Source organism: Chrysoperla carnea, chromosome 2 (genome assembly GCF_905475395.1).
Source record: "Chrysoperla carnea chromosome 2, inChrCarn1.1, whole genome shotgun sequence".
Lineage (NCBI taxonomy): Eukaryota > Metazoa > Arthropoda > Insecta > Neuroptera > Chrysopidae > Chrysoperla > Chrysoperla carnea.
This window is the reverse complement of record NC_058338.1, coordinates 59,294,477-59,309,340: the sequence shown is the minus strand read 5'-3', so window position 1 is coordinate 59,309,340 and position 14,864 is coordinate 59,294,477. Positions and strand designations below refer to the sequence as shown.

Genomic DNA, 14,864 nt, shown 5'->3' with positions numbered 1-14,864 from the left:
TTAATTTCAACTTTAAACTAACAAAGAAATTCATTTATATTTCTCTTATTAGAATTATACGAATATCGTAAAACTGCATAAACCATAGTGCATAGTCGTCAAACAACATAACATGCAAATGCATATAACGCGATCTCTACAATTTATTTTTATATTTATCTTAACTGAACATGTTCAGTTTTAATTTTCACTTATTAAAAACAACAAAAACTAGGTGACATAGTGTGGATAAAAATAGAAAACTTTATTTATTAATTGTGTTGTTTTTGTAGCTAGTCTAGTTTATTACTTAACGTGAATAGAAAATCTATGAATTTTATATTCTAGTGAAAGTGATTCACTTAAACAACTCTTTTAATTTTCAAGTTAAATTTCAGTCTTTATTTAAAATTTAATAACTGAGACAAAATTCCAAGTAAAAATGATAAATAGAAAATTACTTTCCAAAACAATCAAATTATTAAAAATAAATGTTGACTAAAACATTTTTGGTACAAAAGCTTTATTAAAAATTTAGCCTGAAAGTCAAATCAGTTGTCCAACACTGATTCACTTTCACTAGAAAAAAAGTTTCATATTTAGCAAAATATTATCATCCATCGTTTGCTAAAGACGTAATCGAGCTATAAAAAATGTATTACCCTCAATTTTACAAACGTTTAAAAAAAAGAGCGAGATGTCATGGGCACCTGATAGGAATTATGTTCCTTTCCCTATAAATGATGTACTATTTGTTTACATTTGTTACTCTATGAGAAATAAAGTCGAATTTAAAAAATTCTAATCTATTAACATGGATTAGTTCCGACCTGGCGACCTTCCGCATGAGGTGCGCTACCCTAACCGCAAGACAAAGTCCTCTTTGGGAAGACTTAATATTTCAATATAATATACCACAAAAAAAGTGTCAGTCGTTTTTTGTTTTCATCTAGCCACCATACGTGAAACGAACGACAAAGATTACTATTCCAAAAACCTTTAAAAGACAAGCTTCTGTATAACATAATAAACTAAATATAAAATAATTTTTTTTTAAGTTAAGTATCTATATTTATTTGTATTCATCCTAAAGTTTAAAAAAAAAAAAGCTTCTTTCTTATTACGCATTAAGAAAATGTAAATTTTGCGAAGAATAAACTGATAGTTTTAGCTCACTCTGTATGAATCTTAAAAAAATTATGTTTTTTTTTTTCAATTTTTTCAAATATTGTAATAATTATTTTGCGATACCGAAACGTTCATATAAACCAGCATGAATTTTAACACCCTAAATTTTCTGATAACATAAGAAAATTTATGGTAATTGTATAAAATTTCAATTATTAAACTCCATTTAATAATCGTCCCCGCACACGATGTAAAATATACAAATAACATTACAAAAATACCCCCTCTATTTTTCAAATTGATAAATTATTCGATAATTATGAATGTATTAGTTTTATTTTAAAGGAAATTGCACTTTATGATGAATAATTTCCGTTTTTATTACTGTTCCAATAAAATTATTTAATGTAATAAAAAAAAAATGAAAATGGTTAAGTGGAACGCCCAAACACAAATTTAGGGTTAGGTAACTTACTAATTGTGAGTATAAAAAATCGAATTTTTCATTATTTTCGTTAGAGAATTAAAATATACAAAGGCAGTTCTTTTTGCATTAGGGTAATTTCGAACAGAAAAAAATAACACTTTAATTTTTCGAGTTCTTTTCATTTGTTCCAATTAATTAAATGTACACAAAACTTATTTTTAAGGCACAAGTATTATCGAAGATAATAAATTTATTGAGAACTCGGATATTTCGTAATAAATTTCGATTTTTGATCCAATTTCCTAGATCAATTTTTGTATTATATACGTATTTCGATTAACAAGTAGTCATCACAAGTATGAATCAGTTATAAATATCGTTTGTAGCTCAAATTAGCAATGGCTAACAGAAAATCCCTCGAAATAGACAGGAGTTTATTTACCACTCGGCAGAAAGTTAGGGTTCATGGATATTTTTTACGTGCCATATCTTAGAATATGTATATCGTAGAAAACAGAATATCTTTTTGGCTACGGGACACCAAAAACAATAACGTTGTTATGTAATTGGTTAATCAAATTTATTCGTATTTTTGTTTTTTAGGGAGTATTAAATTATCTCGAAAACGGGAAAAATTTTTATGTCGATTTTGAACAACAAATAAGATTTACTTTGTTATTTTATTGCAGATAAATACATCGATAAGAATACTAATAGATACATCGATAAAAATATAGTAAGCGAATATTTCGCATCTTCGTGGAAAAGTTCGAGGAAACTATAAAGCATTGGTAATCAAGTAATGCATGCGTTCAGTCAAGAATACGCAATTGGATTTTTTTTTGTAGGATTTTCTTAAGTGTCTATATCAACAAAATCGGAACGTCGAAACACCTAAAAGCGCTAAGTTATAACCAAAAAAATAATTACCTTGAACAAATAAACTGCTGCAGAAGGTCCAGAGGCGGTTATTTGGCGGACGTCATTTTTTATATTAAATGGAGTATTTTGTGTGTGTGTGTGTTTTAAAATTAAATTTGCGACATTGGGATCAATTAGCTAAGAAGTATGGAAACCAAGAATTTGTGGCTTTTTGTGGTACCAAAACAGTAAATTTTTTTCAATTTTAATTTTCACCAATCTTAATTAATCAGTTTCTCCAAAAAACAATGAAATCCAACTCTGATAATTTTCATTCATGTTTACTTCGAAAAATAATGATTTAATGACTGTGTTTTTTGCTTCGTAAATTGATTATTGAAGTCAGTAAACCGTATTCTATAAATCACGCTTTTCCGTTTTGTACTGAAATAAATATCGCTCAAATTTCCGAAATACTAATTTTTTTCTAAGTAAACATGAATGAAAATTATCTGAGTAGGCAAGAAATGTTTTCTGGAGGGATTCTAAAAATTGATGTGTATGTTGTTCGGATCAGGGTTCCGACCCATTTCCGGGCTAGGGACTAATCTAAAACGAATAGGTATTGTTTTGGAACAATATTAAGATACACAATAGGTATTTTATGTCAAGAAAAACTAAAGCATCGTAAAAACGTGAGCTCGTGACATGAATTTTCACCTTTATTCTCTTAATATTTGTTGATTTTATATAAATGTAAGTTTATAGAATGAAACAGAATTAATATAGAAATAAAACATAGAAAATAACACGAAGGATCATGAGAACGAAACCTTATGTGAGTTCAATTCTTTAATATATGTGTTCTATAAATGTGGTTATTTATTATTCGAGTAGCTAGCTTATAATACACAAATAACGACTATTGATTTGTAAAATATAATTGAAAATGAAATGTTTTACGTTTTCATATGGTTTAATACTTAATTTCAATATAAGAAACATTGGCTTATTGATAAATTTTAAGAAAAAATATTTTATCCTACTACAAAATTGAAAAATTCACAAAATCGATAAACGTTATTAGTACACCAAAAAAATTGTAGGTATAAAATCTAAAATTAATTTTTGTATCCGTTGTTTATTGTCATTTCTTTCATTTCAATTAGAGTTCAAAAGTCACGAATCTAGTTCATTAGACAATTGGACAAATAGTTTCTATGAAATGGTTTTTAATAATCGATCCGAGACATTTCTCTTCATATGGATATCTCAGAAAATATGCAAAAAATCATCAAATGAATTGGAATTTTGTATATTTCGGGTCATAATTACAAACTGTTTTATCGAAACTGGAGGTAAAATATTGTCGTCAATTTTTTGCAATTTTCTTAAAAAGGTTTGAATAGATCTAAACAAAACCACTTTTTATTTCAAACTTGATAAAACACGCTATTTAGAGTAAATTTGACCCAAAAAAAATAAAAATAGAGTTCATTTGACGATAGGTTAAATATTTTCTATAGTACCGCCCGAAAGTCTGTACATTAGAGAAATATTCATCAGAATTCCGAAAAATACTCATCTAATCCTCAAATGAGCGGGGTTTTTGTTGCTTATGGCTTTTCTTTCTACATTCTACAGGGCATTGACTTTAGAATATACATAGACATCATCGCCTATTTTGCCATACAGTGAGAAGCGTACCAACATCTGAGCTAATTGATTAGGTCACCTAGGGACATTTATCAGATAAATACATTTATTAAAAGGATATAGATAGGGACGGACATGTATCAAAAAAATATACATTGAATCAGTTAAATTTTCATATCACAAAATGTTTTACATAAAAGATCGTGATTTCACTGAAGTTTTTCGCTTTTTGACTTAAAAAAATACTTATCACGTATCACTTTACATTTTTTCTTACGAATCTACAATGGATTAGACCTAAGCCTTTACCTCAGATGTTGGCACGCTTAAAATCGTTTGACATTCATTCAGTCTATGTAATGTAACGTCAATGCCACAGAGACAATAAAAATTTTTAATTTCTAGGTAAGGAATTTTTTAAGTGTTATAATTATTAATATTAATTGCAAAAATCATATGTCCGAAAATTTAAAAAAATATTTCGTATGGCTATCGTAAGATAATAAAATGTTAAAAGCCCAATAAACTTAAATCAATTTTATTATATTGCTGGATAGTTTCAAAGATTTTTTACTTTGGGAAATATAAGTTAAAATAGAAGAAATAAAATTTGAATATTGGATCTTGAACAAAGAACAGTTCCATGTTCTTAGAATAAAGTGGCATCAACATTAATAAAAACGAAACAATAATAAATGTTGAAGTTTTTACATTTCATACCATACTGTTTCCAATAATAATATTATCAGTTATAAAACCAACCATATAGAAAATAAAATCAATACTTAAGTTATTCAAGAAATAAAGAAAATCATAAATACAAAATAATATAATCATTATTTTATTCAAGTTTAACAAGTATTTCTTAGTCAGCCCTAAATTTAACAATTTTATATACCAGATGTTCAAGTAGAATGGTTGGTAAATGTAAAAGAAGGTGGTGGGTTGCTGCGATCGCAATTACAAATCCAGTTTCAACGAAGAAAATAGAAAAATTCGTTTGTAGATCTCGAAAAACAAAATCCGATGAGTTACAATGTATAATTAGAGCAATTAAAACAAGTGAAATTTACAAAATTTAAAAATCCCCCGACAAATGCGATTTATTTTTTGTAAACCGATTTTTGGAAACTTAACTATAAAATGTTCTCAATGAAGTCGGTTCGCCCGTTTAAGGGCTACGATGTCACTGAGAAACACATGGACGCACGGATGAACACTTTGAACTTTTAACACTCCTTCATTTATCAATATCAAAGTGATGGTCAAGGACATCAGATGAGATGAAAAGAATACTTAAAGAGCTATCATTTTTTGGGACAAATTTTTGGAAATATTTTAATTGAAATTTAACTTTGTTCTTTTGAATTATTGTTTTGAATTACCTAATTATTTTACCATTTCACTTTTCGAAAGAATTGAGCCATGTTTATTTGACCATTTATTTCCATAGTAATGATTTATATGTTAAAATTATATGCCATGCCTTTTCCAAACTGAATCGATTTTGAAGATCATCGCCAATTTTTTAGTTTTTTCGGGTACAAAACTCTAAGCTCGCACATGAAACATATCTAAGAACGCTCTCCGTTAAATTACCTTTCAAATGAAACAAAAAAACTTTAAATCGGTTTATCCGTTTAGGCGCTACTATGCTACAGACAGACAAACACACAGGCACACATACATATCGGTCAAACTTAGAACACCCCTTTTTTTAGTTCAGTTGTTTAAAATAGCACAAATCAATTTTTCCACTCTCGTCTTCAGGATATTTTTTTCAGTTGTGTTCGACAATCGGAAATCAACATTTGAATACATGGATGCAATCTCTTCAAAATGAAAAAAAAATTATTCATTTAGAACACACACTTTTAAACATAGAGCTTATAAACAGTGTGTCGCAAAAATCGTAGTTTCATTAGGTACTGGACTTTATAGAATGTGACTGACACTTACATAAATTTTTAAATAGCTGGCCATTTTACAATATGAAAAAAATATTTAATTAAGACCTATTAGATAGGTAAGAGATTCTTTTAATATCAAAAGAAAAACTTGAAAGGATTATAAAATATTCCATATTTCTAAATCACGGTTGACCCTCATTAAGTCAATCTCGTATGTATTACAAAATCTGCCACTCTTTTTTTATTTGGGAACTTCCTGGCTACACTAGCCCTACATCCGGTCTAGTGGATTTCACTATTTTATAGCACTTTCACAATTAAAACAATATTACCCCCTGAAACACTTTGTATTTGTAATGTTATTTAATGTAAGAATATTATTAATATACACTTATCAACATACAGTACTTGTATCAATCGATTACAGCAATTTCACCAATAAATTCTCTTTACATTTAAGTTACAATAACTTAAGATTTAAATTAAAAAATAAAATATCAAAAAGTGAAAACGGTTGTTACCATTCGATTTGATTCATTTATTTATGTATTTTTTTTCGCTTTTTAGAAAGAATTGATTTTATGTGATATCGATACAGAATGTCTTACAGAAACAGTTCGTACGTTCGTTTCATGTGTGGATAATGTACGGTATAAGCAGTCTGGAATAAAAGGGCACTATTTTTTTTTTAAATGAGTTAAAAACCTTCTCCTTTTTAGCGTGGATGAGTCTTTTAATGGTATAATGAACTCTCAAATCAAATGGTTAAGCGGGAACATTGCCTTAATGTCCGATCAACCTTAGGGTTAAACTTGTATCTTTTTATATGAAAAGACTATAATAAATAAAACTACGGAGTTATTACTTAAACCTTAAGGCAGTAAAACACTTTTTTTTTGCATCATTTTAAAGTTTTAGACCCTTAAAAATATGTTCTTAAACGAATTTTTCAAAATTCGAATTATTTTCGAAGAAACAGCGGATTTTAAGTTTACTGAACCGATTTCTTTGAAATTTGGAGGAAATCTTCTTTAAAAAACTTTTTGTCATCTGAACTTTGAATTAAAAAAAAAATTCAATTTTACATTTTTTTTTCTAAGGTTTAGGCGATAGCGAAGTCTTTACGAGCTAAGAAATTTTCATATTTTTTGTTTCAGATCACTACAAGGGCTGGCATCGTGTCAACCAAAGTAGCGTGTTTTTTTTTGTAACCCCACTTCAACGATCTGTAATTCGAAGAATTAAAATTATTTTTTTTAACGCTTTTTTTATTATATTTATAAAATGTCAATAAGAATATGAAGAAAGAACCCCTTAATAACTTGCAATAAAGCTGCCAATTGCACATATAAAATTAGGCCACCTCAATTTAATTACTATATCTAGTGTATTGAAGTAGCTTGTTAATACTGTGAATGTATGTTGCTGTTGATATTGACAATATGAAGTTAATATTATCATTATCTTCAACACTATACAGAACGTATTCAATACACTGATGTATGTATTATACCTTCTACCCACTCAACACACGCTATGCAGCTAGGTCTGGGGCCATTCGTAGGTTTTTTACAATTATTGCAGAACCGATAAAAATTTGAGCAAAGTTGCAGAGTTTGATGAGGGGCAGTCATGTTCTGACATCAAATTGAACCAAGTTCTTCTGATTTTTGTAATAATTAATTTAGATCCTAAACGGTAAGAGATAGAATAACATTTTAAATTAGAAAATTGACCCTCATTAAAAAACAAACAATTTTTGTTTAAAACATTTTTTTCGAAAAACGATAGTTTCCGGAGGAAATGAGACATTATTGCATTTAATCGAAAGAAAATACACTTAAAGTTTATCGATAATTGTAGGTCAAAGTCATGGACACAGACGAATGTCGTTGACAACTTTTGGCAAAAGCATTTTTCCGTAGTTTTCTTTCGATTATTAAATGCAATAATAATGACATATTTTTAAGCCGCATTTCCTCCGAAAGCTAATGTTTGACGAAAAAATGTTTCAAACAAAATAGTTATTTTTTATGAGGATTAACTTTCTTATTTAAAGTATTATTCTATCTCTTACCGTTTAGGATCAAAATTGTCTAGGATCAAAAAACCCGAAGAACTAGATCCAATTTGATGTCGGAATATTATGTCCCACATCAAACTCTGCAACTTTTCTTTATTTTTTGATTTATTAACCACAAAACGATGTCGCAGATAGATTGCCGAATCAGCTGTTTTACAAAGCCGTTAGTTATTTTACAAAACATTTCCGTTGTGCAAAACTAGACTACCCTAGTTTAGACACATAATGCAGACTGGCTTATCTGCAGTCACAATAAACGTTTTGGGTAGAGAGTGACCATGATTAAAAAAAAATGAATATATAACTTCTGTTTCAAACAAACTATAAAAAAATATATTTAATTCTATCTGAGTCAACAGAATATGACACAAGAAAAAGTATTTTTTAGGTTACAAAACCTAAATAAAGTAAAAACAAATTCTCAGAATTTTGATGAGAAAAAAGGTGTTAGCACAATCTTGACAACAGCCTTTCAAATTTCCAACCGTTCTTGGATCATTGTCAAATACTACGCTTACCCCTTGACTTATGCTGGTCTTTCATAATAATCAAGTCAACAATAGACAAACACACACATGCAATCAGATGTATTCGTTCATTCGATATATTATTAATAATTTTAATTAACTTTCTTCTTGTTTCATCTTAGGATTATTTAGTACACTAGCCAGTAGCTATTTATTACAAGCTTTTATTATACTTGCAATGTTTTTAAGTATGTTTGTATTTATGTATGATGTTTGTATACTCTGTGTCAAAAAAAAACCCGCATAGATTTATTTAGAGTATATATACTATAATTTGATTGGGCTGCAAATTTTGCATACATATTTTGTTTAGATGGCGAATACATGACATCATTCCAAATCCAATATAGCGCACAAGATAGAGGACTATTTATTTTTTATGCACTTCCATGATATGGGTGTTAAATGAATGCGATTAACATATATACATCGGATGACTTGATTTTCTCATCGCTTCCACCATATTTTTGATGCACAAACTTTTTTTAGTTAAAAATTTAAATAAAAACACTTTTTGAAGAGCCATCATACATGACTACGTAAAAAACTGAGGCGCTCCGAATCATCTTTAATGTTTTTAATTAAAATTCACTTTCAGCTTTTACATATAGTGACTCACGGAAATAATTATTTTATACTGTTTTGTTCAATAAAAGCTTATTCTTTAAAAAGTATATTTTATTTAAACTTTTTTTACAATAAAATCATGTTAATTCTTAATTTCCATAATTTGTTGTTAAGCAAATTTTTTGCAAATTAGAGAAATAAGTGAAAATTCGTTAAATTTTAATGTATTTATTTCTTCCCCAAAAATAATTTGCCTAGTGACACATTTGAGTACCTCATTTTTTTGCTTCTATTTCGGAGGGAAGTGTGCTGATTCCATTTTTGGGGAACTTAAGCTTTCTTGACCATTTATTACAAAGTCATGCCATTATTACAACTCTTTTGAGAATTCACATGAGTCAAAAAATTGTACCTGTTTCCAAAAAAAATTAAACTAATTTTTCAAGTGTAATTATAAATTAAAAAATGCAAAAGATAAACAGGGGGAGGGGTATTGGAAATGGGCTAATGGATTTAGAGAGGGGGGGGGGTATTCATAAAGTAAATATCGTGCTCACCTAATGAAGCTGTGCATTTCATGATAAGAATGTGCACTTCATAAGCATAACTGACTACTCTTCATGAAATGGGATAAATATTCGATTATTAATCGAATAAGTTTCTATAGGAAAATATAATTTGGAGTCTTATTTGGTGAAAAATATCCTCCTTTAAGATCGATATATGTCAAAATTTGGGCATTAAAAGGACAAATCGAATTACTTATATCTAAAATAATTCATTATAGTTTTAAAACCAAATCGGAAAACTTTTTTGTGACTTTCCTTTCTGAACTTAAGAGTTTACACACTTATTCTCGATCTAGCTCTCTTTGTTTGAAAGCATACACAGATCAAGGATTAAGAAATCATAATTGGAATTTTCGGGTAGCAACATTACCTCCAAAATAATATGTATGGAGTGAGTAAAAACTAATTTATAAAACATAAATAATAAATGAAAATGAATACAATTATAATTTTAACTGATGCAGTGACAATAGCTATGATCACATACCTATTAATTAATATTAATACGACTGTTGTGTATAATACTATCACAAATCACACGCAAACGTGTTCCAAACACGTTGGTAACAACAATTAATAGTTATGTAACAGATGTTTGTAACAATTCTCAACATATTATAGACACCATTTTTCTGAGAGAAGTACGGCCAATTAATAACTAGATGTCAGTTTCTAATATCCCCTCATACCAGATTTGGCTCCCTCTTCGCCAAAAATTTCAATCATCTTCCCCTTTGGTAAAATGCTGGGTACGCATAAGCTGTCATTTGACAAAATGTTATTGTCTGTGATTCGACAGGAGCTTTTATTGTACTTTGCATTCCTTAGAAAAATTTCTCCTAGAGGCAGTTTCTCAAAAAGTGACTGTATAATAATATTTGAGACTCCCGAATGTTGAGTATGAATTTTGTTAGAAAATTAATAGGAACATATCGAGTTTATCAAAATATCATCCCAATAAAGAATCTGAAATCAAAAGCCTATTTTGCTTAATAATAAGTATAAATACAAAAGATATAACGATTACTTTAAAAGTATTTTATGGATAAATTAGTTCCACTTGCCATAATTTTCCTTGCCATAATTTTTTTAAGGAAAATATTTTTCATGCCAATTGATATTTCTACGGAAATCTAAAAATCCAAAATTTTCGCTTTCACGAACTATTATAAAGAAGTGAAAAAGGGATAGAATTGTACAACAGTCAGATTGTACAACAATCTTGTATCCAAAATTTCAACAATCTACGGATGATAGTTTTTGAGTTATGCGAGGTACAGAAATATAAATCTAAAATTTCAGCATCTGAGATTTAAGGTTTTTTATAATGTTAGGTACGTAAACGATGCAAAATGGAGTCAAAGTTGCAAAACGGTTGAGCACTAAAAACTCGTGTTTTTTCGTGACTTTCCTATACTTTATTGAAGTAAAAAAATATTACCAATATTTTTACGATTCAGAATTCTTCACCTTTCGGAACGTCAATCCAAATCACTTTTTCAGAATTACAATGATTTATTATTTTAAATAAAAAAAGTTTATTTTGAAAGTTACCAAATAAATTTAAAAAAATAACTAATATTCGTTACATCACTGTAAAATTTTGTAACAATCCTTCCTGTATTGCATGTCGTAAAAATATGGCTGCTTGTATAATAATGCCAATATTAATCATCTCTTTCTGGCTTAAATAGGGGTATAATAGAGTAAACAAAGTAAACTAACTATAAAATGTGGTAGCTTGTGTACAATGTCCCAACTTTTGACCATTTGTTACCATTATAGAGAATAAATTATTCAAAGTTCATTAACATTTTAATTATAAATTTTATAACTTTAGAATTTGAGTATAATAAGCTTGTTAGTTCAACTCAATTGAATGACAAAACAATGGACATCTTTATGAATTAGATTTATGAAAATTTCAACTTCCAAATAGGAAATTTTGATAGAATCGAGGTTGAAGAGCATTGGGCAACCGAGATCTTTTCCAGGCCTCCACTAGAACTTGCAAATTTCGTCTAATGAACTAAGGCGAGTCCTTTTCCAAGGCTTAAATCGTTTCTTGGTCTGCCAACTTTCCAACCAAGTTTCCTGTTTATTCTTTATGTTTTAGGTGTTGATAGTAGAGATTTAAAAAAACATTGATCCTTGAATTTTGTTGAAGAATATATTCAATACTAGAATGATACCCACTCGCTTCACTGGGTTTAAAAGTAAATATTGCTCTCGCTTATCCCCTTTCTATATCACTCGAAATAATCGTAAGGATTGTTTTACACAGGTAAAATATATGTATGGTTTTCTATTTTTTTAAATGTATAATAGTAATTATTCATTGTATATCAGAGAAGATGGCCGTGAAATATTTTATATTGACTATTTTTACAGAAATCTATAATTTATGGTAATGTCGAATTACTACTTTCACAGAAATCTGTAATTTATGGTAATGTCAATTAAAGTAATTTAAAATTTTTTTTATTTTATTTTATTAATACATCTTTATAAATTATATCACATGTGTTATTCTGATATATCAGCTATATTGCTGTACACTAGTTTTAGCGTGAAAGCATAACAAACAAACAAACATGCTTCCTTTGGCATTTATAATATAGAAATAAGATATAAGATTTTTTGAGAAAATAATTTCGGATGTTTGAATTTGAATTCTCGAAAACGATAACCCTCACTTGTTTTATAGGTTTTGTTTTGTATCTGTTTGTTTACCCATTATTAATAATTTTGGTGTATTAAAAATGTGCGTGACTTCAATTACACTGTAAGCATTTTGTGAAAATTCATGAAAAATGAAATTTTTCTCGTGTCATTGTGAAACATGATAATATGTGATAAAATTGGAGTTCATAAAAACGCTATTTATTAAGTTAGGCATGTCATTAGCAAGGTTATTTTTGCTACTTTTGCAAGGTCCACTAAAAAGTACTGAAAATGAAGATATTATATAGACGAAAGAAAATATAGAAACGAACACCGCAAACAAACAAGGTTTAAATAATATGCATTAAATTTTCAGAAAATCACGCTATGGTAGGAGGATCATGGCATATCCTGAAGGAGACTGAGGGTATGTACGTGTGACCATAAAGATAAAAGGGAGATTGTCGCATGTCTAAAGCTTAAAACAAATAAAAGAAAATCGTGATAGGTTTTCGTTTTGAAATATTCGACTTGGTTACAATGATGAAATACAGTAAGGGTTGAAATGCATTCAAAAAATTTATTGAGGTTCTTTCTGCAAGGTATTATTTTGATCGATTGATATGCGGTTTTGGAAATATTGTACTCATTACCTGGTTTTGGTTTATCCTTATCAATATCGTTTTGAAGTTTTAAATCCCAATCATTTACATCATCTATAACAAAATAAAAAAAAAGTATTACCTTTGATTTTGTAGAAATTTACAAAACAAGATAATAAAATTCGTCACGCTAGAATTGCGTTGTCTTAGCGAATTTTCTGAGATGAAGTAAAAGTACACAGACAAAAAATTATACAATATTACGTAATATGTCTTTTTATGAACGAAACAAAAAGAAGGTAAAACACTCATAGCACAATTTTCTTTCAGAAAATTCACTAAAATCATCGACTTTTTTGGAATCTAATCTGATTAATTTTTCAACACAAACATGCAAAGTGTAAAGTAGACAGTTTTGAAATGTTGTGAATTTTTGAAATTGGATGTTCACTTTAACTCTCGTTTAGTGTATCACTATGCACGACGAAATTTATCTAATAGTCAGTGTTAAAAAAAAATGTACTAATTTCTAGAAACCTAATCTACAAAACAATCAATTTCGATTGAGTGTAAGTAACTACTATTCAAATAAAACTGAATATATTAAAATTCTTAAAATAAACTTGAAATTTTTGTAGATTGAATGGTGCATACTCGTATGTTTTGAAATAGAATATACATAAACATTTGAAATATTTATGGTGTTTAAGTTTGTTCGATTGACTAAAGAGAGTTCGAAACGGTTAACATTTTTCGAAGGTAAAATTTTTTTCGATCTGATCATGTCTCTCCAATGCTACATGTTACGTAAACGGCTTAGTGAAGGTCATTGTCAGTAATTGAAGTTTCGTTGAATCTGTCAGAATCATGCGAATGAATAGTTTTCAAAATTAACAAGCCTTCAACATCAACATGTGTTTTTCTATTTAATTTCAAATCCGTTGATATTAGAGATTCCAAGAATAGTAATTTAGCCGAATACGTCGAAAAACATTATTACACACATCTACATAAAAGCACTACATAACGTACATTGAAAAAAAAATTAAAATAATGACAACCTCATCCCGAAGTTGGCCGTTTCATATTGAAATACAGTAAAAATATTTTCCTAATGATTTTAACAAATACAGCTAAATATTTGTGTTTACAATAGAATGGGATTGAATTTAAAATATGAATTCATTGAAGTTAAATAAACAAGATCATTACTTCCATGAAAGAAATTGATTTTAGTTTAAAGTCATGCATTTTATTGATGGATTCAGATTTAGGTTGCAAGTTGGAAACTGAATTCCAAACAGTCACTTTCCGCAGTTATTTATTTAAAATTTTAAATAAATTCATTTTGATAGCAAATCAACTAATTTGAAACAAAAAATTGTATCGATGTTTGTAGTTCCTTAATAAAACAAGCTATTTTAAGAATTTTGAATAAACAAAACCAGTGAAAATTAAAAATATCCAATTAAAGCAAATAAATTTTATTTATTTGTGATTATTGAAAATAAAACATTTATTTTGAAATATAATAACAATTCGTAATAGAAATTGATACGAAGTTCAAGTTAGAACTAGGAATAAAACAAAATATAATAATTCACTGAAAACAGGGTGATATTGATTTATTTAACAAAACTAAATGATTGGCAACAACCGAATCAATTGCCTTTAATTTTATCCATAAAAAATTGTAAGATTGGATTGCTAATTCGGATTGTTCTGATTTTCTAGAGTAATTAGGACTCCAAAGATACGAAAATTTGACAAATATTTTGTAAGAAATTTCCTGAAATTGTTCCGAGAATCCGTTTTATAAAATGATTTTAGACTATATCTCATAAACTAAGGATCGAATCATCAAATGAAAAATGTAAAAAGTACTGGATTT

At 28.3% G+C, this 14,864-nt stretch overlaps 1 protein-coding gene across 4 annotated transcripts in view; it reads right to left on the bottom strand.

Annotated features, from left to right (window-relative positions):
* LOC123293984 (glycogen synthase kinase-3 beta-like) overlaps window positions 1-14,864 on the bottom strand; it is a 105,618-nt gene that overhangs the window by 69,478 nt on the left and 21,276 nt on the right. Inside the window, exon 2 of one of the 4 annotated variants that reach the window (XM_044875022.1) lies at window positions 13,025-13,087. The exons of the other annotated variants lie outside the window; for them this stretch is intronic. Coding sequence (XP_044730957.1) covers window positions 13,025-13,087 — 63 coding nt within the window. The remainder of the gene's footprint in view (window positions 1-13,024; window positions 13,088-14,864) is intronic. 4 annotated transcript variants of the gene reach the window in all.